The 25,306-nt window shown below is 51.9% G+C and overlaps 2 protein-coding genes across 7 annotated transcripts in view; one reads left to right on the top strand and one right to left on the bottom strand.

The window, feature by feature from the left end:
• Positions 1-4,762, top strand: part of AAGAB (alpha and gamma adaptin binding protein) — a 54,946-nt gene extending 50,184 nt beyond the window's left edge. The window contains exons 8-10 of the mRNA XM_042941639.1: positions 1,742-1,846; positions 2,313-2,362; positions 3,000-4,762. Coding sequence (XP_042797573.1) covers positions 1,742-1,846; positions 2,313-2,362; positions 3,000-3,077 — 233 coding nt within the window. The 3' untranslated portion in view covers positions 3,078-4,762. The remainder of the gene's footprint in view (positions 1-1,741; positions 1,847-2,312; positions 2,363-2,999) is intronic.
• Positions 4,763-10,143: 5,381 nt separating this feature from the next.
• The window catches only part of SMAD3 (SMAD family member 3), a 119,993-nt gene continuing 104,830 nt past the window's right edge, over positions 10,144-25,306 (bottom strand). For 5 of the 6 annotated variants that reach the window (XM_042941640.1, XM_042941641.1, XM_042941642.1 and 2 more), the window contains exons 6-9: positions 22,308-22,520; positions 19,937-20,074; positions 16,990-17,134; positions 10,144-14,524 (exon numbers count right to left, since the gene is read on the bottom strand). In XM_042941640.1, the coding sequence (XP_042797574.1) occupies positions 14,401-14,524; positions 16,990-17,134; positions 19,937-20,074; positions 22,308-22,520 (620 nt within the window). In that variant the 3' untranslated portion in view covers positions 10,144-14,400. The remainder of the gene's footprint in view (positions 14,525-16,989; positions 17,135-19,936; positions 20,075-22,307; positions 22,521-25,306) is intronic. The other variant, XR_006203498.1, reaches the window with a different exon arrangement.

The following is a 25,306-nucleotide window of genomic DNA, read 5'->3' on the forward strand; positions in this document are numbered from 1 at the left end:
CTTACTATTTTCGTAACTTTTTGATAGTACCGAAATTACGTCAAAATTAAAGAAAAAAAGGCAAAACCAAACCAACAAAGGTAAAACATCTGTCAACCCCGCAGCTCCCTCCTCTCTACTGAACTTCTTTCCGTCCCTCACCCACTATTACTCTTCAGCTTTTGTCCCATTTGCCACTGAAACAGCTCACCAGTGACCTCCATGCCACTAAATTTCGTAGACATTTTCCAGTCCTTGTCTTAACCTCTTGACAGCATTCAACATTGTGGATCGGTTCCTTTTGGAAGCATTTTCTTTGGCTCCCCCAGCACATGCCCTGGTTTTCTTCCTACCTCTCTGGTTATTCCTTCTCTTTCTTTGATAGATGACCCTCCTTTACCCAGCCTTCACATATTGCCATCCCTCAGCACTCCATCCACCCTCCTCTGCCAAATCTATATTTAAGCATGAAGTGCTTCTCTTCAGTTACCATCTATACACAGATAAATCACAAATTTTTATCTCCAGCCCTGTATGTCAACTGCCTACGTGAAATGTCCGTGGAAATTTGTCCAAAGCAGATTTATTAACCAAAACGCATTTTTAACACCAAATTCTCTGTATGGCATTGTAGTAGATGCAGAGAATTAGAAGTTGTCCTTGTCTTCAAGCAGCTTACAGCCTCAAAACGTGGAGACAGGCCTTGCGATATAATGCTTAAAGTCGTGGGCTTGGGGTCCTGGACAACTGGGTTCCAATCATGGCTCTGCCACTAGTGGTGAGATGACCCCGAGTAAGTTGTTTAGCCTCCGTGGGCCTTAGTTTCCCCTTATGTAGAAGAAAATTCTTCCTAACAATGCTGTTGCAAAAATGAAAAGGAATTACATTAAAGCACTCGGTGATATAGACACAAAGATGAACTCTCTCGTACTGTAGTGGTATTTCAGTAACGTGGGGAGGTGTCAGAATGCAAAGTAGCATGTGCCAGGGCCAAGACAGTTCTAGAAACGCTAAGTATGGAATGAAATCTAGGGAAGGAGGCTTGTGATCTGGGATGCCTAGGGAAGACATCATAGAGGTGGTCGGTATGGAGTGGAGAATGAGGAAGAATTCTGATTAAAAACAAATTTTGATGAAGAGGTAATAGGTTGCGGTAGAAATAATAAAGGCTTTGTAGTAATAGTTAGGATTCGGCTCTACTTCCGAAAAACTGCAATTTTAGATGAATTCGTTTTTAAACCCAGCTTTCTCCGCGTATAAATTGCAGACATTGAGGTCTGTCCTAACCACCTTATATGGTGGTCGTCAGTAATAGGTGCGAAAATATTTGTTGTACGGGAAGATACGGCATAAATTCCAGACGCTTACTGTTGATCAGTGCACCTCAGCGGAGAGTGTGGCCTTTAGAGTTGGAAACACCGGAGTCAGAATCCGAGCTCACACTAGCTGTGACCTGTGACCTGTGACCTGTGACCTGGAGCCAGCCGGTCACTTCCACCCAGAGCTCTAGTTTTCTCATCTCTAAAACGCAGCCATATTCTTTGCCTCAGCGTAATGCTGTAAGGCTAGAATATGCTACTTTTCATTCACGAAGGCCCGCCAGCAGCCAGGCAGGCAGAAGCACTGTGAGCAGTGAAGACGGTGCACATGGAGTTCTCGTCCAGTGATGACCCCGTCAGAGCTGGCACTGATTGCCTTGTATGCGTATTTAGCGCATAGGTAAGTGATGTGTGGCAACTAATGTGACAAATCCTTTTTTCAGATCCCATGTTAGATCTGGATATTCAAGAATTGGCCAGTCTTACTACCGGCGGAGGAGATTTGGAGAATTTCGAAAGACTGTTTTCCAAGTTAAAGGAAATGAAAGGTAATTGGATCCATTGCGTCTGACACATTCCCATCCTGGTGCTCCTCTGTTCTACATGGTAGGATTTGGTTTGGTCACCGCTGATTGGATTCCATGCTCTGGTGTCCGCTGTCTGGAGAACCTTGGCTCCGGGGGGACCGTGCCATCTTCTGTTGGTAGAAATTCCCCGGGGAAAATTTTCCTCTTTCTCCACTCTCTTCCCTCTTACTTGCCCTTCTTCTCTTGCCTCTCTCAGTTTCTTTCAGTGTGTCTCATTAACCTGGAATCAGTAAGACCCCTGCCAGTTGACTCACATCATCCCCATCTGGAAAATCGGGAAGACTTAAACTCCCTAACACCTCTAATGACTACACCATAAGCATTTGTCTTTGAAACCCATCTCCCATCTTCTAGCATTACAACATCCACACACTCCAGACTCTCCTGTGCTATTAGATGAATCTCTTAAGATATATTTTCCCCCTAGACAAGGCCGCGACGCTTCCTCACGAGCAAAGAAAGTTGCATGCAGAAAAGGTGAGACGATCAGTCAGGTATTTATTGAGTGTCTACAAAAGGTCTGTTACTGTTATTATATGTCACACTTGTTGATTTCTGTAAGTGTCTTAGTGTGAACTTTTCTTTGGATATTAACTTGGAACGAATTGAATGTTTACACTGTAGTAATATAACTGCTGTAGTCAAACCAAGATTTTTCAAATGTATGTTGACTGACATGGAACTTTCATTGAGACTCAGGATGGAAAACTCCCAGTTGTTTTGTTTTGTTTTATTTTATTACCAATGCAACACATGCTCTTGGCAGGAAATGTATGTGGTTTATGGTATTTCATTGTATGAATGTGTCCTAATTTATCCATTTCCCTTTTGGACGCGTAGGCCATGTGCATTTCTTGCTTCTAGAAATAGTGAAGCTGTGCATAACCTTACACATCCATCACCTTTGTACGTAACTCTGATTTTAGACTCAGTATGCATTTCTAGAAGTCGAAGTCCTGGGTCAGGGTATTCAAGGGTTTTGATATATGTTGCTGGAAGGCTGGAGGGCAAGGATAGCATTTTAGGTCTTGATCAGTTCAGCATATTGACTGACACATGAAACAAGCTGAAATGCAGCTGTTGCCTAAAATGTGTTGCACGCTTCTCTCCACAGGTGGCCAAGGCCTTCTGGATGGCAATTGGGGGAGACAGAGATGAAATTGAAGGCCTTTCATCGGATGAAGAACACTAAATTATTTGTGCTAGGGTTTGACTGCCTGAGGTCCTTCCCTGCTCCACCCAGTTCTCTTCTGCCGAACTTCCCATCATCGTGATGGCCACCTGATTTAGTTCTAGGGTCCCCTTAATTTTAGTTCTTACTAGGGGATAGTAGGGGTTTCCTCTCTCAGTATATCTTAAGGGAGTGAGGAGTATCATGACAGCAAGGAGGGAGTTTTTTTCAAATACACTTTTTCTAGGAACGGGAGTGAAACGAGGCTCAGGGGCCTGTGTGATTTGCCCCGGTTGAAGAAGGAGGCCACCACGCCATTCCAGTCCACCTTTTATGTGGTGTCCTCTGTGGCCACACTCGATTACTACAGGTCAGGAGCTGGTGCCACTTTTCCTCAAGCTTCTGGATTTTCTGCTTTCGGGGAGCTTCCTGCTCCAAGCTTTGTTGCTTTTGATGGGAGGCGAGGAAGCTGCCACAGACTTGATTTGTGCCATAGTGTAGGTGGAGCCAGAGTCCGCGGCCCTCAGGTTAGTCTCTAGCTGAAAACTGCTTCTGGGCACTTCATTGGAAATACAGTGTCTCAGCTTGTGCTAGAAACAATGGAAAAAACCAGGGTGAATTCTTAGATTATACTAGATGAGGCAAAACAATCTCATCTACCAAGTTGTGGGGGGGAGGCGGGCGGGGTGGGGGGTGGTGAGACTGAGAAAGAAAGTTAAGGAATTCCCTATCTGGGCCATCGAAACAGCATGTGAATGCATATGGAGGCCTTCACTTTAGTATAACCATGAAGAAACTCTTCTTCCTTAGAGCGCTTGAGATGTCAGAGCTGTGTCGTCACACTTTATACCCTCAAAACGAGGTGGCTCCCCCTCTTCTTCTCTGCGAGCCAAACAGGTCGCTGCCCAAAGAGTAACAGTGAGGATGGGCAAGACGGGAAGGGATGTGAAAGGTCAGGCAACGAATACCCGAGTACCTTGTGTTACTTCCTGGGCTGAGGGGGTCAACCCTAGGGGAGTTGCTCACCAAAGGGAACCAACCTCTCCAAGGAGGAGCGGGAAGTACAGCAAATATTCCCATTTCTGTTTTTGTAGACACTTTGTAAATGCATGCCACTAACCTTCACCGCGGCGGTGACCGCCACGGTTCTAGACTGGCGCGTGGCTGGCCGCTGCCGACACAGAGGCCGAGAACTGCTTCTGGCCTAGTGTGGACTGTGAACTCCTTAGGTCACCAGCAGAAACAAGTTTCAGACCCCTCTGTGCACCGCCTTGTAAGCGCTGCAGGAGGAGTGGCGGAAGGAGTGAAATGCTCCAGGTTCTGGGCCAGGGCAGCCACAGAGGGGAAGGTTTCAGTGACAGGAGCGGTCAAGGAAGAGCCATCACGGGCAACACTGGCAGTTTTCTTGCTTGGTGACTTTTTTTTTTTTTTTTTTTTTTAACTATTCTGAAGGTCTCTGAGACTCTAATTGATCACCATTCCATCAATGTTTCTTTGATGTGACTGCATTAGCTACTAAGAATGTAAGGGAAGTTGGCTCTGGGGTTGCAAAATGAAAGGCAGAATGGTTTTCTTAAAACGTGAAGGGTTCCAGAAAATACATCAGGTCACGTGGTTAGGGAAGACAGACTAGAAAAAGCCGCGAATGTGATTTTGTGGATTAAACAAAGCCAGGTGATTAAAATATCATTTATTTATAAAGTCTGCCAATGTGTATTATGATTTTGTTGTTTTTTAGTAGGCCATATGTTGGGGGAAGCCTTACTTCAGATTGGGCATAAATAGTGAATAAGTGGAGAGTCTGCCAAACTCATAATACGTGGAATCTACCTCGTGTATGTATAATATCAACTCACCTTTTCAAGACCTCAGCTTTCTGGGGCTGTTGGCCCCTTCCAGGGCACACGGGGATAAAAGTATCCAGTGGTTTCTAAAGGCTCACGTTAAGAGTGATCACGAACTGGGGCACCTGGGTGGCTTAGTTGGTTAAACGTCCGACTTTGGCTCAGGTCATGATCTTGCAGTTTGTGGATTCGAGCCCCGCGTCGGGCTCTGTGCTGACAGTTCAGAGCCTGGAGCCTGCTTTGGATTCTGTGTCTCCCTCTCTCTGCCCCTCCCCTGCTCACATTCTCTCTCCCTCAAAAGTAAGCATTAAAAAAAAAAAAAAAAAAAGTGATCATAAGCTAATAGTGCAGTGAAAGTTGCAGTCAACCTGACATGAGCTGTGAATGTGCCAACACCAGTTACTATGGACTGTCTGTCCGGGAATTAAAGTGAGAGACTCGGCTTTTTTTTTTTACCTCCAACATTTCTCTATTTGTGTAACACAGAGTTGGGCCCATAGTAGGCCTTTAATTTTGGTTTGGATTCGCGTTTGCTAGTTTGCTGAATATGATCACAACATTTGAAGGTCCATGAGGGTTGGAAGGTAGGGAGAGACAGAAGTAAACTTTTTTTTTCCCCCCTGCAAAAATCATGTGTTATGTAATAATTTTAGAGCGATGAAGACATAGATATTTTTACAATTTTAAAATATGTTATCCTGCCAGAGTATGAGAAGATTGACAGAACCAGTTTGCTTTCTCTCTATTTATAGAACTTGGCCACATCTAATTCAGAGAAGCTAGAGATTCAGGGACGCTAGACTTGGACGGCTGAGTAATATGGGATGTGGTTCAAGGACCATCGAGCGTGTCAGGCCGTTAACTGCAAACTCCTCGTAACGCGTGAAAGGTGATCTATGGCTAACTTCCTGCTCCCGCGGCGGAGAGGTGGGAGTGAACATCTTCGCTGTGGCTGACCGGATTCCCTTACCTTAGGCCAGTTTCTTAACAATGGCCATCGAGAGAGCACGTGGAGTGCCCCTTGCTCTGCGCCGGCCTGCCATGGAGGAGCAGCCTTAAAAGAATCACTGTCTAAGGGTAACATGAGAGCTCCAAGAGCTATTCTGAGCGCCTGCTGATGCAAAGCTAAATTTAGCAAACGTGTGTCTAGCGTGGTCAGAGGTTCTGATTCATTGAACGTCCTGATTGACGGAGGCAGAGTTGCAGAGAATTCTGTAACGAGTGCAAGTCGTCCTTCACCCCCACCCCAGATTTTAAAGCAGTCAGGCAATTTAGGTATGGCATTCTGTCATTAAAGACCACATCTTACCGGAGGACTCTAGGCAGAGAAAGTGAAAAGTCTGGTCAAGCGTACCACCTTCCTGCAGGACCGGTTAGAAAACACCCAGACGGTCAACTCTCCCAGAATCGGTAGGCCCTGTAAAAGCAGCAGGCTGAGTGTGCAAAGTTCACGTTTCGATTTAGATTCCACTCAGGGTTTGGGGTAGCGATCCATCTTTGCGCCTCTGGCATTGAAGCTGTTGCAGAGAAGGTCGTAGAAATGCTCAGTTTCTTACCTTTGGCACCACCTATGTCATAAACATCACGAGTCTTGCTCTTAGTGTAGATGTCTTTATTCTGAGTTTGTGTGTTTGTAGCACTAAAGCCAAGTGCTTCTAGAATAGGAAGAGTCTTGCTCTGTTCTGAGGTGTTTCTCTGACGTGCATGCAGAGCGAGGAATTAACAAGAGGGAACGGCAACAAACGTGGGCCTTTTGTTGGAACACTCCTGAGCCCCGTTCCAGCTTTTAATGATTTCTGGTTCTACCGTGTTTCCTGTTGGAAAAGTATGGATTCAGAACCTGGAGCCAGTGACCATTACTGCATCTTTGGAACACAGGTCTGGGAGGAAAAAGATATTTTCCTCCAAAACCCTTTTATATCTGTGTCTATCTGTTGATGGGTTCAAACCTTCTCTCCCCACAAGCACAAATCTGGGAGGCAGTGACAGGTCACATAAAGCTTTTCGTCTTTGCCTCTCCCTTTTCTCTGATCAACCAGGTGGCTTTAGTGCTACAAAAATGTGGACTAAGTGAGGCCCGGGGTAGGAACTTTGTAGAAACAGTTCAGTTTGGGAGAGAGAACCTTCTCTTCATCTGAAGCCCAAGGACACGGTCTGTGCCAATCCAGCCGCTCTGGGGAACTCTCAGGATGTCGCCAGTGGTGAAGTTAGAAGGCTTCAGAGTCAGAGTTGAGGAAGAGCAGCCGTCACCTGTTCCTTTACCCAGGTAAGCGCTGAAACAGGATTCAGGGTCCGGCCCTGATGGCGCACCTTCTCGGTACCAGGCTCTGCAGGCGTGGCAGAGGCCGCAGACTTGGGTAAGGGTGTGGGTTCTCTCTGGGAGCTCATCATCCAGCCCCGGTGATGGGGGCGGGGTGGGGGCCGGGGGGCAAGCGCATCGAGGCCAGGAAAGCTAGAGTGCCGGGCAGCATGTGAAGCGTCGGGACCAGCCTCCACTGCTGTGGGAAGGCGAGCGCAGCGTGAGCTGGGGAGAGCCTATGGTACGTCTCAGAGCAGTCTTTCTCGGACGTGAGCCCACAGCGAGTCCCCCGCAGGGCGCCGGCCCAGAGTTTCGGTTCAGCAGGTCCCCAGCGGGGTCTGGGGGAAGGCGTTTCGACTGTCCCGTGCAGTACTGATGCTGCCGGCCAGGCCCACACTTGGGAGACCCACGGACTGGAGGAAGTGGTGCTCAGACGGAGCGAGGGGCTAGGGTGGAACTGGAGCCAAAGCGTGAGGGGAGGCGGCAGATTCTTAGGGGGAGCTGCAGCACGAACCAGAGGTACGGGGAGAGAAACCAAGGGGTTACGTCGGGAAAACCCACACGGTCCAGTGAGAGGAACGGGGCGCACAAGGATGGAGTGAATTTGGAGAAGACCTTGAACTACTACTTGGTGGGACCAGTGCCTACTTGGGAGGTAATCAAGGAGCCCAAGGGGTTTAGCACGGAAAAGACAGGTAACCACAACTGCATTCCTGGGAAATGGCAGCAGTCTTGGCCAAAACGAATCGAGTCGCGCTACCTGCCTGGAGGGCTGTGTTGCGAAGGATTCCGAGGCCGAGAGTGGACCCAGCATGGTGTTTAGTGGTTTTTGCTGTGGATGGAGAAATAGAAGGGTGGTAATTCTGCCGTCTACCCTCCATCTCCGGACGAGGGGGGCACAGGTCAGGAGGATGTTAGAAGAGCTATGAGAAAAGGCAATTACGAACTGCATTTTGGTGGCATTCCTTCAACCATATGTAAGGACTTAGGGCACGGTGGAAGTAGATGGAAAGGATTGCCGAGGTAGAATCTGCTAGCTGTGGGCACTAATTGATTTATTCAGCAAAAATCGGTGGCCCAACGAAGCCAGGGATACAAGAATAAGATGTAAATGCTGCCCTCAAGGAACTCAGAGCCTCGAGGGGAGGACAAACACAATTACCACTCAGTTGGGAAGTCTGGTGATAGATTTGCGAATGGCTTCCCGGAGGAGGTGTCTGACCTGAGTCTCAGCATTCGTGAAAGTTCTCGAGGAGACCTGCAGGTGTGTTAGGCACAGGGGCAGGGAGCGCAGACTTGGGAAGAGGGCTTGTCATCATGGAGAGGAGTGTGCTGTGTAAGGAACACCACCTGTTTGTCCCTGGGCTGCCGGCTGTACCAGCGAGCCGTGACAGCTAGGTAGGGGTCGAGTGACAAGAGTCCGGTGGCCCGTGATAAAGGCTTTGGAGTTTACGCGGTGGACTGGAGGGCTCAAGTCACGTGGGTCACAGGACCGCGCGTGGAAGATGCGTTTCCGGGAAAGCAGGCAAGAGGCCAGGAGCCGTTGGGAAGCTAGTGCTGCTCTCCGGGTGCTAAGGACCTCACGTACTGGGCACGGCCAAACAGGGCTGCTAGGGCGTGCGGGGCGTTGGTGACTTCTGGGGCTGGAGGCCAGAGGGGAGGGAGGCCGTGTAATGAGGGCGGTGAGAATTCCATGTTTCCAGTTGCGAGGGTGAGGTACTTGCGGCACCCCCGAGCACCGGTAGCCAGCAGGCCGTTGGACGCAAGTCCGAAGCCTGGGATTGACGTCTGGGCTAGAAATACTGATTTGGGAGTCATTAGCGTTAATGTGGCTTGCAATCATGTGGGGAGATGAGGTCACTCAGGAAGGAATGTCGAGAGTGCATCCAGTGGTCTGGGAACACCAACCCGGAAGAAGTAGGCGCAGGCCCAAGAAAAAGAGGACATGGTGTGAGGGCCGAGGAGAGCCAGGACGTCCGGGCAGTAGGGCCTTTACAAAAGGGAGGCTTGGTCAGCAGGGGGTGGAGAGCACAGGGGAGCGCTGCATCAAGCCGTTCAGGACTCAGGAGGATGGGGGAGAGGGACCCGGGAGAGGCTGCTGCTCAAAACTGGGGGTGTGCGGAGGGCGCCGGAAGAGGATTTGGGTTGGGGCCGTTGTTCGGAGCCCACTTGCGAGGCAGCTGGAATTTAAAGTTGTGGGTCTGAAGGAACAGTTTGGGTTAGAGGTGGGATTGGAGTCATCTGCCGAGAAAGAGAGGCTAAAACCACGGGGAAGACAGGGGCAGGAGGGCGGAACCAGTAATTTTGAAGGTAGGAGTTGATGTGGTTCGTGGAGGGGCCGCACCTGTGAAACTGGCCTGTCTCCTGGTAGGGGAGGTGTTTGGGGAGTTCCTTAGAAGATGCTGTAGAAGCGGCCGGCTAAAGGATTACTCGAGCCCCATGCCATCGCCTCCCCGCCCAAACTGTTCATTTTAATCCTATTTCTTAATCCACGTCATTCGGGGCCCGTGTTAAGAGTCAACCGAGTCTTTCCGTCCGTCCTTGGGAGTTTCGAATTTAAAATGCATTTGCGCAGGCGCTGAGTCCTCAGAGCTGGAAGGGGTGAAAACCTTTATGAACCTAAAACTACCTCCATGCCTGGGGGAGGATTCATCTGGTGGCATCTAGGCCTTCCGAGTACAGAGGAAATGAGGGCCAGGTACCAACGCAGCGATCGGACCGTATGTTCCTTAGGTGTGGGAAGCGAGGGAGAGGCCCCGGCTGGGCCAACCCCGGGGCTCCTGCTGGCCCTGCACGTACGTCACCCTCGGTGAGTGGAGGAGGGCCACCAGGGAGCACGAGAGGCTTTGGCAGAAAGAAGGGGGGCTGGAGCCATTGTTGACGTTGGAGGGCTCGCTTTCAAATCTTTTCCCCACCCTGCAAGAATGAGACAGAGCTCCTGGCATGGGAGCTTTTCGATGAAAAGTTTATTAGAAGGGTACTTACAGGGGAAAGAGAGGACACAGATCTTTAACAAGAGGGGTACAATGCTTAAACAGGTGCTCTGCTCTTAAGATACAAAAGTTAGAAAAATCTAAAACACTATAAATACATACATGCTTTTTACAAAGGTATTAAAAGGTCAGGCTGGCTGAGAAGTGAAGGTAATCACAGCCTCCCCGCTCTGTGCCCCCACCCTGATACACCCCACCAGAGTCCAGGACCACCTCGACACAGCAGCAGGGAGGGGGCTCTGGCTCTAACCCTCTGCGTCAAGTTCTCACCACCCCAAAGGGCCTGGAGGGGACCCAGGGATCAGGATCGCTGCCTTGCCTGTGGCCTGCCCGGGGGTGGGGGGAGACGGTCGGTTCGGGAGGCTGAGCCACTGGGCCCCCGACTCTTCCCAGCCACAGTCAGTCCTTGGGAGGAGAGACCTTTCCAACTTATTTCAAAAAATTAAATAGTTCTCGGTCTTGAATGGTTTTAAGAAATTATCACATAAATATAAAAACACCAGAATGCTAGAGTGTACATTATACTTCAGCATAACAAAAAGTTACAGAATCACTGAGAGCATTGCTCAATCCAGTTTACACAATAGGCGAGTGTACGTGATAGCTGTGTTTCTGAAAAGTCCTTTCCCCACTGACTGCCACCCCTCCACCAGAGATGCCTCCTTGTCATGTGGGAACCATATCCTCTTGTGTCTTTTTTGCTTTTGCTTTCCCACCCTCTTGAGAAGTAGCTGATATTCCTCAAGAGGATGATCTAGAAGGGAACATTCATGACACAAAAAGAAAAATGGTACGCCGCAGCTGTGTTGAGGTTTTCTTCTAGTAAAGCGAGGACAGACACAGATTTGGGGGAAAACTCCCCACTCTGCCACTTAAAGTCCCAGAGAGTCCAGAACTCAACTCATGCCCGCTCTTGGTACCAGTAACCCCCTTGGAAAGAGTCCCCTGATTCCTTTTCCTCCCTCTCCTTTTAAGGACTTCAGAGAGTGGCCTGAGGTGAGACCTGGCCCTACGGAGACCTTCCCGGAGCGTCAGAAAGGGCAGCTTGGGGCTAAGGATGAAACCCTATCTGCCTTCTGCCCAGACTACGTACATGCATGCACATACTACCTAAAGAAACCCTTTTCCTGCGCTCTGAGTAAAAGCACTTAGCCCTGGAATATGTCCAAGCACTAGGAAGCCAAAGGAAGATGGAGAAAAAAAACTAAGCACAAGGTAACGTGCTACAGCTCATTCCAATACGTTAATGATTTAAAAAAAATTATCACCACGGTCAAAAAAAAAAAGACAACATCAGGATGACGGGAAAGTCTGCCAGCAGCCTTGCCCTCGTGTGTGCTTCCTAAGAGTCAAAGTCCCCGCTCCTGACTCTAGGCTCGTCTCAAAATGTCAGATCGTCTACAGCCTGCCAGGAAAGTGGCCAACTGAGATGATGTTCCAGCACAGGCCTGTAACCCGAACCTGCTGGGGCAGCTACCTACTGTTTGCTTGTGCTGGAAGGACCAAAGTTACTAAATAAAGTTAGGAACGGGGGTGGGGGAGGAAAGGGAAGAGAACAGACGTTGGCTCGGGGGGTCTGGGGTGCAGCCGAGGATCTCCACCCCGGTGCTGGTGGCTTGGGTTAGCGGCAGCACGAGCCACAAGGTGAAGACAACTTGGAGGGGAGCCCAGACACCTACGCTTAAACCTGCCCTCCACCCCCACTAGACTGCTCTGTTTTCTCTTGCCCCCCTTCAACTGTCCTTTAAAAAGATTTTAACATGTAAATGCCATTCAGACAACGGGTTTTTCAAATTCAGAAAACAAGCTTTGTGACTTAAAGGAAGGACGCTAATATTACACAAGCCCAAAGCACCTAGGCAGCCTCTGTGATGGGAAGGGTCTTCACCTCTGGGTAGGACTGAATTTCGTCCAGAGGGGGACTTACCTACATTTTCCTCTCACATCCTCCTCCAAGGAGCAGTCTATAAAGAAGAGGGGCCGAGTGAGCTTTTGGAGAAACACAAAACTAAAACTTCATGCCTCCTAAAAGTAGCCTTCAGCTCTGAACATCATGGGTTGTAAGACCCCATCCATGCATAGCCACTGGGTCGCCGAGGTTGTGCTGTACCTGAAGCTAGTTCCCGAGTAACTGGAGGACAGCTGTGTGCCATAGGAAGTCCTCAGAGGGTCATGGAGCAGGTGGAGAACTCAGGCCCTCGGGAACCGCCGCCCTGGCTCTTAGGAAGGCCACGATTGCACCAGCAGAGGCCAAAATGGGATATTCCACACCACGAGTCTCAGACCTGACCCGGAGCGTGAATGCACATCCAGGAGGTTCAGAGCTTCCTGGAAGAAGCAGTCCACAGATCATTGCACAGCAGGCAAACTTCCGACCTGCAGTATTTGACCCTCTCAGGTCGACAGGGGTTTTGTGTGGTCTCTGGGTTCTGTGTCAACAAGCCCCGGGAAAAGCCAAGCGTAGGTCTGGCAAGGTGCTCCTCCCATCTCTTCCTGTGTCCTCAGGGAGCTTGGACAGCAGCTCTCCTACCTGGAAACCATAAGGCTAGAGCTGCAGAGGCATTAGGATCCTGCCGGGGAGGCACCAGGAAGCCCCCAACATCTCCGTAAGGCATCAGAAATGTCATCACATTTGAGGTTTTTACCTGCCAGAAGTATACACTTTCTCCCCTTCACCTGGAAGAAGACAGGACTTCCATAGGAAATCCCTTCACTTTTCCTGGTAGAAATCCATGCAAAAATACGGGATAAGTCATTTCATACAAAAACAGCAACAAGGAATAAAGTACCAATTGCACGTGGCAATTCTGTCTGCTGGATTTTGCAAAAGGCCAGTAAAAAAGGAGAGTTGTTTTTTTTTTTCCAGTTGCAATAATTTATAACCATTTTCTCACTAATTGCCACTGGGAACAGTACTTATTATACAATATAGCTGCTATAGTCGTCACTGATGATCCTCTACTGTGAGCTAGATAATCTTACATCCCAGGGGGAGGATGGCAGGCCTCGGTGCACCAAGCCTGCAGTTTTCAAAGGTGTAAAACAAAAAGAAGAAAAAAGAAAAAACAATTTTAATAGCCCTTTTCATTTGCCTGTGTTGGCCTGAGATTTTTCCCTTCTGGTGAATTTGCTTCTGTTAATTTCAGTTTCCAAAAGTGCTGCTGGCAGGTGTCTTCTCAACAAAACCTGGAACAGCTTCACCTTGAGAGAGAGGTTGCTGGGCCCCACGCTGGTTTCCCAGTCAGTGTGCCAACCAGGATTTTTTCTTTTTTAATATAAAATAAACATTTAAACGAGCATACGATAAAGCTCATTTAATTAGCGCAACTGACTACGTAAACCGAGATAGCCTGATGCATAAGGATAGCAAGCAAGCTCTTACAGATGACTGGAGACCCACGCTCAAACACTGCGATGCGACCGCTGCCTCCTGCTTTGTGTGAGCACTTTGTGTAATTCACATCTCTGAGATCAACGCGAGAAGATGTTCTATACATTGCAGAAGCCCCGGCAGATCTCCCACCCGTTCAAAGTGAGAAAGGGCAAATTTGAGAGAGGAGGTGTCTCACCAGCTTTCCCCACTTTGCCTGTGTGCATGCTCTGAACACACCGGCTCACACGTATCCGTTCGCTCGGAGAGGAGAGGAGACAGACAAGCCCCCTCCCCGCCACAAGTCAGTCCAGCTCCCGCGGTGCGGGGTCTGCCAGAGTGCTGGAGCTCAGGAAGGCTCAGTTGAAGCCTTTGTTAAAAGTGCCAGAGGGCCAGGCATGAGGTTTGCTCGTGGCCCTGCAGGCTCTACTCTACCTAGAACACCCAAGGTGAGTTTCCCACTCCAGTCCGGAAACGAGGGCCATTTCCCGTTGGACAGTGACATCCTAGATTGCGGTCATTGAAACAGAAGGAGGCTGGGAGGAGGGGGCAGGTGGTGAAATACTACCTGTTTGCTCAAGCCACCAGAGCAGAAGCCATTTCTTGCCCTCCAAACTGGGGCCAAAGGGCAAATGTGTTCAGCAGACACAGCTGTTCCTAAGATCCATCTCTGGGTTTGCTTTTGTGTTTTGGAAAACAGGCTGGTGCCGCCTTGATTGAGGGAGAAAAACTTCTTCATTGACAATAGTGAGTTGAGTTCCAATTTTCTCCACGTCCTACACGGCCTTCTTCCCCCAAGCCCGTCCCTTCCCACCCTCCCCCTTCACACCCAATGTCTCTAAGACACACTGGAACAGCGGATGCTTGGGGAGCCCATCTGGGTGAGGACCTTGTCAAGCCACTGCAACGGCCCATTCAGGTGCAGCTCAATCCAGCAGGGGGTGCTGGTCACTGTCTGTCTCCTGCAGGACACAGAGAAAGGGGTGGGGTGGGAGATGTCAAAATTGTCCGGAAAGACACACATACAAGTCAAAACACCGCTGCCTGCTTTCATGAGAGTCTTCCTCCCAAAGCCAGAGACCTATCCAAGGCACCTTGCTAGCCCCTGCCCTAGAGGAGATCCCACTAACTGTTATTGGAGACGGCCAAGCCATACTCCTCCAGCCAGGAAGAGCCTTGAGTAAATCAGGTTCTCTTGCTGGGAAAGGAGGTAGCCCTTCAAGGGTTAAACGTGTAAGGCAAATTTTAGGGTATCGCACTTGCCCACCTCTGCCTGTGTCAGCCCCCCGGCCGCCCGGTGAAGAACTTCCAGCCTGAGCAAAGGTCTCCCTCGGTCCCATCTGTCCCGAACGGGCACCCCTGGGCCCCAGCAGGCCATGATGACGCGTGTCTGTCTGATCGAGGGGTGTTTTTCGCAAGGCGCCGACAGAGTCCACAGGCCATCAGTTCCCAATGTGCTGATATAATTCCCATCTATGGACTTATTTTGGAAAATCTTACGAGCAGAGCGAGCCATGGAACAATTACTGGAAAAAACCAAGGCACACCACACGTTTCGTTTCCCCAAAGCACTTTGTCTAAATTCAGGCTGGTTGATGACGCAGCCCGCAGGCGAGCTCCCAACAGCCTCCAGTGAGCAAAGGCTATCTTGCTGAGGCCAGAGGTGCGGGTGCCAGCTGGAGGTGAGAGGCCTGGGCCCTGGGCCCTCCCTGCTTTTGGTCATCTTACAGGATGGATGAAATCTTACTCTTTGGCCCGAGAGGCAGGAGGAGGGCAAGACCGTTCTGGGAAGGGGCCGCACCCGCCTGTTAGGCTGCTCCTCAAGGCTGCCAGGTGGCGGTGACGCGGAGGGCCGTACAGGACCGGGTGTGCTGGCAGTACGTCTCGCCTGGTGACACAGTGTCCCCCGGGAATGGCTTCCTCCGCCACCAAGGGGCCTCTTCCCCGCGCTCGGGGTGGGGGAGCCATAGTGCCGTGCTAGGCAGACAGCTGCTAGCCTAAGGCCACCACCCTCCTTGCCTGGCCGACGCTTCACCTGAGTAGAGGTGGAGAGATGGGCCTGTGGATGCTGAGGTGCCTGTCTGACCTACGGTGCCTGAGCGTGGTCCTTTGGACGCACGTGTGCGTGTAGGAGGGAGTGAAAGCACCTCCTGTGGGCTCTCTCCCACGGGCAGCCATCTAAGTATCTCCCTCCCCCACTAAAAAAATATTCCTTTTATAACCCTTCATCCTTGTTCCGTAAATGGTTTCAGCCAGGGCTAAAAGGTGGGCTAAAATCTCTCTTCGGGCTGGGTCTTCGGGCCTTGGCTAGTCTCCTTAGGCTGTCATAACTGGGCCGTAAGTTCTGCTGAGAGGCCCGACCACTTGGGTTGCTCAATTGGTCACTCATCCTGGGTTTCACAGAGACCCCACGGACCAAGGTGCTGTGCTCCCTGGCACTATGGGGCAGACACAGGCAACAGCAGCTAAAATACAGTAAATGGAAGAAGATTTTACGGACCGCCATCCTCTAACGAGGATCTGACTTTCCATAAGTCATGCTCATCTGGATTTCATTATAAACGGTGGCACAGAGCCAATATTGAAATGGGTTTGGCCGGGGTGCACAATGACTACAAAACAAAATGGATTCCAAACATCTGGAAAAATGAAGAGAAGGGGGGAGTCACTTGCAAGGCACTGGCCCCAGCTGACGTGTGGGCACCTCTGCGTCTGCCGGGGAAGCCGGGGGCTGGGCAGGGGCAGCGCAGGGCAGGAGGGGCACACAGCCCCGGCGCACACCTCCCGTCTAGGCGGAGCAAGAAAAGGGATAGGATTCTCTAAACCCAAGCCAGGATGGTGTGACAGATTCAATAGAGCAGATCAGGTAGAACGGACCAGTGCCATGTTTAAAGCAATATCTGAAATTCTGAAAGAAAAAAAAAATCATTTCTTTTCTGAACAAGTAAACTAACTATGTTCCTTTCTGACTTCCCACATCTCTTCTCCTATCTGCTTCTCAGATTTTAATACCCTAGATCCTCAGGGTCCCTCGAGTCAAAGACAGAGCCCCAGAGGAGGGAAGGAGGGGAGGACGACTTAACTCCCTGGAAAGGGTGGTCCTAAAACCATCTGCCCCAAACGCACAATGAGGAAGAAGCCACGAGGCCCGGCTCTGGGCTCCACCTTTCCACTAACAATGTGACCTCAGGCAAGTCACTTTCCCTGCCTAGGCCTTCGTCCCCTCATCCGTGCGCCGGGGGTGATGCCAGCATCCCCACCCAGGGTCGTGGCGAGGAGGAAACGGAACGTGTAGTCGCAGCACCGGGCGAACAGTGCCCAGCTCCTCCTCATCCTTGGTCTCTGGTCTCTGGGGCGAGGGCTGGCCTAGCTCTGCCGTCTGAGTCTCCCGCAGCCGGGTCCCCGTGACGCGTGCCCCCGACCTGACCTGTACTCTGCTCCCCAGCCTTTGACGAAGCTCATGCGGATGGTGCACATCCGGGTCAGCTGGTAGACCGCCTCGAAGCCCTGGTTGACAGACTGAGCCAGGAGGGCGGCAAACTCCTGGTTGTTGAAGATCTTCAGGTTGCATCCTGCCGAGAGAGGGAAAACAGTGCTCGTGGGGACGGAGCACATCCATGTCCCGTGCCCCCCACACCTGGCTAAAGCCACCCCCCGGGTCATCCAGACGGAGGAACTCACACGGCCGAAGTGTGACAGGGCGGCCATTCCATGCGCCAGCCGCACACTCCACACCGTGCTAGGGATAGGCCGACTTGGTCCTTGGCCTTGAAGCCAACCCACCTCAGTGGGGAGGTGCAGCTGACCCGTGGGGGTGGGTGAAACCCTGGCCTGTAGGCTCCAGCTCCGAGAGCCACGGAACACTGAGGAAGACCGTAAAGCGGGCCACCAAGAACAAGAGAGATGGCCTAGTAGAGGTGGGCCTCGCCCTGGGCAAAAGGGCCAAGGCAGGAAGCCAGGGACCAGAGACACAAGGGACCCAAGCCAGAATATCCATGGCTGCGTGGGGCACGGCTGAGCACCCGGGGAAGGGGAGGCCGTGACAGGAGTGTGGGCCAGATGAAAGGCCGCCAACAGAGGGGCCCAGGTTCCACCCAGGCTTCCCTAGTGGAAGGAACAAGAGATCCGGGCCGCATTTTGGCCTTGGGGCACATGGCTGGGTCAGAGTGACATCTGCAGCGAAGCGAGGATGTGTGTCTAACCCTCCAGGCAATAAAACCAGAGACAGGCACAAATGAAGTTTATAATAAATCTCCGGAGGTCCTGCCACCTGAGTGCCTGGAACGTGTCAGAAAAATAAAGACAACAGCAACATGCTAGAAAAGCCCAAAAGGTGAGCTAAGGTGACATTTATTAGCAGGACAACACTGGGCACCTAATTTTGCTGTATGACTCTGGGCTGGTCACTTTCTTGTCATAAGCCCGTGTCTCTGAGATGCTGGCCACGGAGGTCCTCCATGAGCCAGCAAACCCCACCACAGCCAACTCAGCCCTCACCAAAAAGATGGGAGGAGGGTTGGGGAAAGGAATGACCACAATGCCAAGAACATGACGGACCTTTCTGTTCTCATTTTTTCTCCAAGGAGATGTGTGGGGACACAGGGCAGAAAGTGGGTTTTGGCTCCCAGCTGAGCCAAGAAGCAGAGGAGCACCAGGCTCGGGAGTCACACAGTTCTAGCCTCATCCTGGCTCAGCCACTTACGAGCTGTGCCTTTGGTCAGGTGGCTTGACCTCTCTGAACTTGTCTCCTAAGGAGCCAGAATGATTAGAAAGGACTAAGAGCAAAGATATAAATGTATTCTGGGAACACAACCACACAATGCCCTGGAAATGTAGAGTACTGTTATTTCAGACCTGCATTCTTTTTTTTCTTTTTTTTTAGGTTTGTTTTGAGCAAAGTGGGGGAGGGGCAAAGAAAGAGGGAGACAGAGGATCTGAAGCAGGCTCTGCCCTGTCAGCACAGAGCCTGGCATGGGGCTCAAAGCCATGAAACTGTGAGATCGCGGCCTGAGCCGAAATCAAGAGTCAGACACTTAACCGACTGAGCCACCCAGTCCTCTGGTGCCCCAGACCTCCTGGCATTCTTAAGCGGACATTGCCCAAAACCCATCGCTCCGCTATCATCTGCTGCCTTGCAGACAGGAAGACATATGCCACATATGTGCCATACACGGGACTAGCCAGTCACAGTCTGCCTTCTGCCAGCAGCAAGCCCAGGGACTGCGTGCCTGTGAGCAGGGCCCTCTGGCCGGGACGCTCAGCCTCGGTTTCCTAACTCAAGAAGCCCTGATGGGTCGATCTTCCTCGGGTGTTGCTGCACAGCCACGGCCCCTCGCAAGCCATCCCCTGGGGTGCCTTTCTTGGAGCATAGGTGGGAGTTGTCAACACCCCCCCCCCCCCGCCCTGTCAGCGGGGTTTTCAGCCCCACTCAGAAAACCCTCAAGCGTTCCAGAGAATAAAAGTAAAACTTTGTCATGACCGCCTTCTGTGGTCTGGTCCCATCATACTTTCTAAACATTTCCTGTCTCTTATGTGGCCTCTCCTCCAGCCAGGGTACCATCCATATGTGCCTTACTCTCCGTTGCCTCTGGGCTTTTGTTCCCTCTGCCTGGAATGCCCTCACGGTCCCCACCACCCCTTTGTCTACTCAGCCTTCAACGCCTGAATGCCTTCTCCATGAAGCTCTCCCCAGTCCATCTCAGCAGTTAAATGAGTTTCTGCCGTGGGGCGCCTAGGTGGGTCAGTCGGTTCAGTGTCTGACATAGGCTCAGGTCATGATCTCACAGTCCGTGGGTCCGTGCCTGGCACTGTGCTGACAGAGCCTGGAGCCTGCTTCAGATTCTGTGTCTCCCTCTCTCTCTGTCCCTCCCCTGCTCCCATTCTGTCTCTCTCTCTCTCTCTCAAAAATAAACATTAAAAAAAAAAATTTAAATGAGTGCTTAGCACCCTTCCTTGTATTAAACTCATTTGTGTCTTTGTCTTACATACTCAGCTGGTCTTTTAAGGTCTGTGGGGACAGCAGCAGGGCCTCCTGCACCCCTCCGTCTCCCCCAAGCACCTGGCACCGTGCCCACATGCTGTGTGAGTTTGTGCAATGAAAGAAGAAAGCATAATGCCCGAGCATCTGTGCGCACGAGGCAACAAGCAGGTACCCACAGATCAGAGGCAGATCCGTCAGATGCTGCGTCTGCTCCTTGGAGGGTCAAGGAGAGCACAGCAAGATCGGAAGCCACAGAGAACACCCCAGCGAGGCACCTCTGGGCTGGCAACGCAAAAAGCGAGGAGGAGACAAGGTAAGAAAGCAGAAACCTCTCCCAGGCACGCACCGGGGCTAGAGAGATGCATCGGGGCGGGGCAGGGGTGAGAGCTCTTACCTGGCGGGATCTTGCAGACGGTGGCTGGGTGCCAGCCGTAGCGCTGGTTACAGTTGGGAGACTGGACAAAAATGGCGCTGTCACTGAGGCACTCGGCGAAGACCTCCCCTCCGATGTAGTACAGCCGCACGCCTCGCCCTACAGAGATGTGGGTCAGGCCGGCCCAGCGTCTGGCCCCAGGGCCAGCTGAGGCCAGCCGAGGAGGCAGAGCTGAGCCGATGCTCGGAGGGGCTGCCTCTCCGCCAGCCTCACCAGACAAACAGGACCCAGAGCCCAAGCCTAAACCCACACACGGGAAAACAAGGGTTCCTCAAGCTAGAGGACGGAGATGACCAGGGGCGAGGGCAGGGGTAAGTCTCAACGACGGCCTCTGCCACGGACTAGCCATGGGCCTCCATCCAGTTACTCACGCTCTGAGCCTCAGTTTCTTCATCTGAAAGATGGGGTAACAGTAATACCTACCTCCCAGGGCTGTTGTGCCACCCACACCAAGCGCCCGCTAAGTACGAGCTGTTACTACGGCTACTGCTACACAAATTCACTGAGCAGACCTGCAGAGCTCCTCCTGAGGCAGCAGACCTCGCAGGCGCCCTGCTTTACAGGGATGGCTTCGTGCCCCCTCCTGTACCTTTCCCTCCCCAGTGCATTTTTCTGAAACATACCATAGGTTTATATCATTCACTTTTCCTTCATCTCTTAAATCCATTCCAGATGGACAGGAATTATTTTTAAATTGCCTCTGCAATTCGAGCAAGCAGTTACGTAAATGCTCTGACAATGAGCTCTCCTCTCAGCCAGGGATGTTCTCCTCTGCTGCACGGGAAGGCCTCTGTTGCTGCTTCTGGGGAAGAGGCCCAGAGGGCTGGAAAACGGAGCCAGGGTTTACGGGCACGACGTCAAGTGGGATAGAAACCAGGGGGCCACTGGGTGTTCTCCCCACCTCCTCCTCCCACTACTGCCGCACCCCCATTTCTTCTTGGTTTGGTGCTGCAAGACTCGGTGTCGCAAATATGCGGGGTGCTGGCCGAGTCAGAGTCCATAAGGAGGGGCCACGGTGTTAGGTCAGTCAAGGTCACGGGCAGAGATGGGGAGACCCCGACCAAAACAACGGAAATGTGTTTTGTTTTGGCAAATTTTTGAAATATTAGTTTTAAAAATACAGAAAAGTAGGGGCGCCTGGGTGGCTCAGTCAGTTAAGCATCCGACTTTGGCTCAGGTCACCATCTCACGGTTTGTGGGTTCAAGCCCCGCATCGGGCTCTGGGCAGACAGCTTAGAGCCTGGAACCTGCTTCAGATTGTGTGTCTCCCTCTCTCTCTGCCTCTTCCCCACTCACACACATTCTCTCTCTCAAAAATAAGATGTTATTTTTTTTTTTAAATAGAGAAAAGTATAAAGAGAATAAGTAAACAATGATGTATGCCTCCCAGGATGAGTATCTTTTTCAAAGTAAAACACATGGGGAGGCTGTCTGGGAAGGATGTGGGCTCAGTGGCAGGGGACTGTTTGTCACTGGCTGTGTCACACTCACTGTGTAGCCTCTGCAAGGCTCTGCTCTTCCTTGGGCATCAGGTTATTGCCTGGAAAATGAGCACATGGGCCCACACCTATGGCTTCCAAACTTTTCTTAACCATAAAATCCTCTCTTCAAATGAAATCTTCTGTGAAAGCCCAAGATATAATACAGACAAGATCAAGGGTGCTCTGGTTCACTTAGGACCAGACCCCCTGCCACTCTACCCTAGCCCTGGAGCCTGTCTGCCAACCCCGGGGGCTCTGGACTGAGAATACCCTACTATACCATCTCCATGGACTTGTGAGTGACTCGGGGTCACAGAATTACAAATATCCTTAGCATGATAATTTTATGAGCAAACCAAGGGGCATACACACGCCTTCTTCCTCTAGAAACCATCTTTTATTATGTTCTGGGTGTTCGAAGACAGAATATCGGCACCAGTGTTGTTCTGGTAGCCCAGAATAATCATATGGGAAATGAACAAAGAAAAGCTCACTCCCATCAAGACTGACCCCATCTACCTATCCAACGATCACGAGGTACGTTTATGAAGAGGGTTGCAGATGCGCCCTTCTCATAGATTCCCCATTCTTGCCCCCTCCCTTAAGTGAATGCTTTCCTCTGTGGCTTTCACATTTTCAGACATAATCTGTGTGTTTGAATGGGAATGACCAAACACCAGGAACTCTTCCCGTCTGGCCCCTAAACAAAGCCATAGAGAGTTTGGGGGCGGGCTGGGGGATCGCATCCTCTCCAGGCTCCCCGGAGGTGCGGCACAGTGCCGGTTGGTGGCTTCTGCACTGTGGCTGCTGGGGCCATGGCGGGGGTCGGCGGGGAAACGTGGCATCCTTACCGATATGCCTCCGTGTGAGCTCCACAGCCGCGTTCCTGTTGACATTGGAGAGCAGCCCCAGGCAGAAGCGCTCCGAGTTGGAGGGGTCGGTGAAGCCGTCCACGGTCATGGAGGGCTGGGAGGCGTGGAAGGTCTCCCCGACGCGCTGGTTCAGCTCGTAGTAGGAAATGGAGCACCAGAAGGCTGGCTCGCAGTAGGTGACAGGCTGCAGGTCTGGGAAGACACATCAGGCGACTGGGTCAGGGGCCCCCGGGTCGCATACTCCTCAACGAGGTCCCCTGGGTGCTCCGTAAGACTGTTTCTCTGCCTCTCAGAGCGTGTTACAATCCTCTGCCCTTGTGCCTTGTAGGATATTAAACTTGCAGAATCCAGTGGGATAAAAAAAAATCCTCCAGTGTTTGGAAAAACATGCCACTTTCATTTAGTTTTGAGCTCATAAAGGTCCTGTCCTGCCTGGCTGGCCTTGGGTGGAACAGTCTCCAAGGAGGCGCTGGACAAACCCCAAAAGGGCCAGGCATCAACCCACACCTGGGAAAGCCCACCGGGCAGGCCCGGCGTGCCACATCACCTACCCGGCCACCTCCCAGCCTTTCTTCTGAAGCAACCCACAGTGATCTCTGCCTCCAGAAGGGCTCTCGGCTCTGCCCAGTCTTGGACACTCCTAGCCTGTGGGGCAGCAAGTCAGGATCCAAGCCCATGAAAGGAAAAGGCTGGGGCAGCCAAGGGGGTTCCACGGGTGCCAGGTGTGACCACACAGACACCAGGTGCTGTCTGCACGGCGAACCGGGTCTGCGTCTCTTATTACAGAAACGATCTTCCGCACGTACCCAGATGCTGTCTGGAGGGGTGGCTAAGACCCAGGCTCGCCTAAGAGAAATTCTCAATTTGTCCTAGCTGTCAGTCTGTGGTCGCAACCAAGGGCTCCTCAGAGCAAAACTGCCATCTTGAGAGGAGTTGGTTCTCTTTAGAGGCTCCCCCTCACATGATCCCGCATCACCTTTCCTGTGACTCCCTAGCCCTCCTGTCACCTGTGGCCACTCTGGTCCACACCTGCCCAGGCACCCTGTCCTCCCCCTGCATCCCTCAGCAAGTCCGTGCTTAGCCCTGGGCCAGGCCCCCGTCCTTCCTCCCTGGCGTCAGTGCCACGGCATCCTAACAGGACTCCCCGGCACTCCTGTCCAGCCTCTTCCGGCCACCCCCCTGCACCGCGCTTCTCCACCACGTGGGCTGGAGCATCGTACCATAGCTCTCTCGCTGCCTACTTGAATCCACCCCCTTGTCGGAGAACTGGTGAGTCTCCTGTCCCTTCTCACTCCTCCCCTTGGACCTCTAGCCACATCACTCGCTCTGGCTCTCATATTTGGGGGCACGTGGTTACTCAGGGGGCGTCTGTGGGAGCTGGTGTGAGGGACAGACAGGAAGGGCTCACTGTGCCAGGTCTCAGCACTGGCCAGGGACCCCAGCTCACTGCCTGCCGAGCCGCTTCCTGGAGTGAGAACCCACTGGGATCTCTGCTCACCAGACCTTTAGAAGTGTGGGAAGGACAAGTGACAAAACTCAGAAGCTGTTCTGGGAGGGGCCTGGGAGCCCCCTGCAGGGCAAAGGGCCCAGATCTACTTGTGGGGTCAATGCCTGTGACCCCTTTTCTAAGGTAAAGAGAACGCCTACCACACGTGGGAGGAGGTGCAGACCCGTACCATCCCTGCATTCAACACACATCCAGAAAGTGTGGGCCAAATAATTCTTCGACTGGGATGAGGGAGGGGAGCGTTGTAGGTCACAAGATGTTCGGTAGCCTCCCTGGTCGGTAGCACACACACATCTCCCCCTCCCAAGCTGTGACAGTAACAAATGGCCCCAGGCATTGCCAGCTGTCTTTGAAGGGGCAAAGGAGCCCCTGGTTGAAAACCACCGCCTTAGATGTTTAACCAGGTCATGGAGCTCCAGCTTTGATGCCAGGCAGACCAGAACTCACTCTCTCTCTGGTGTGGACCAGCCGTGTGACTATCAGCGAACCAGTCCAGCTCTAAGTTTCAGCCTCCACATCTCCCCCTGCAGCCACCAGGTGGAGAAACCTCTTTACCACTGGGTGCTGTCTGCAAACAGATTGGGAGAAGTCACATGAGGTGCTGGGCCCACGTCAAGCACTCGATAAATGGTGCTGCCAATATCGAACTGATTGTGTACATGAACCTGAGAACATCCTGCTCCTGTCCCGACCTCCACTGCAGGGAAGGCAAAGTGTCCTCGCCCCTTTCCTCTCTTCCCAGGATAGAGGGAAGGAAGCAAGGAAGGCAGGGGATCTAAGCTACTTTTAACGGGGGACGGAGGAGTGACCGGAGCAAGAGCGACCATGGCTTGTGGCCTGTGCCCCCGAGGATGGGTTGAGCCACAGCGGTCACATCCGGCTCTGGCTGCGCTCGATGCTTCGACATTCCAGCGAGATAAGCTATATTCTAAACAATGTGGTCACTAAAATGTGAGCTATGTTGCTTTGGAAACCTAAAAAAAAAAAAAAAGAAAAAAAATGCCTAGGAAATCCAAGTGCAATCCAAGCACTCCAAGGGGTTGGGTCCTGTGACAAGGCCAAGAGGTACTGAGGAAGGGCTGCTGACCACCACTGCCCGGGGGCAGGTTCGGCTGACCTCGCTGTGCCAACCTCCCCGGTCTGGACAGTGCCTTCAGCTTTACTGGGAGACGTCTGGTGCAGACACTCTAGGTCACTGTGCGTCTGGCATGGGTCAGCCTAAAGAGGCAGCTGTGGCTGGTCTGGGCTGGCCCTGGCTTCCCCAGCGAAGTACAGAAGAGACCTCACCCCAAATTATAAAGCCTTGTCCAGCACCCTCTGGCTTAGTCCAGACGGAAGAGAGCGAGCTTGGCTCCCAGGAACACTGGCACAGCCTACCCATCAAAAGAAGAAAAGCCACAGGCCACCCACTGGGTAACATGGTGCCAGGACCACTGTGGAGAAATGTGGGCTTTGAGGCATCTCGGAATCG

The sequence above is a fragment of the Panthera leo genome, chromosome B3, assembly GCF_018350215.1.
Source record: "Panthera leo isolate Ple1 chromosome B3, P.leo_Ple1_pat1.1, whole genome shotgun sequence".
Taxonomy (NCBI): Eukaryota; Metazoa; Chordata; class Mammalia; order Carnivora; family Felidae; genus Panthera; species Panthera leo.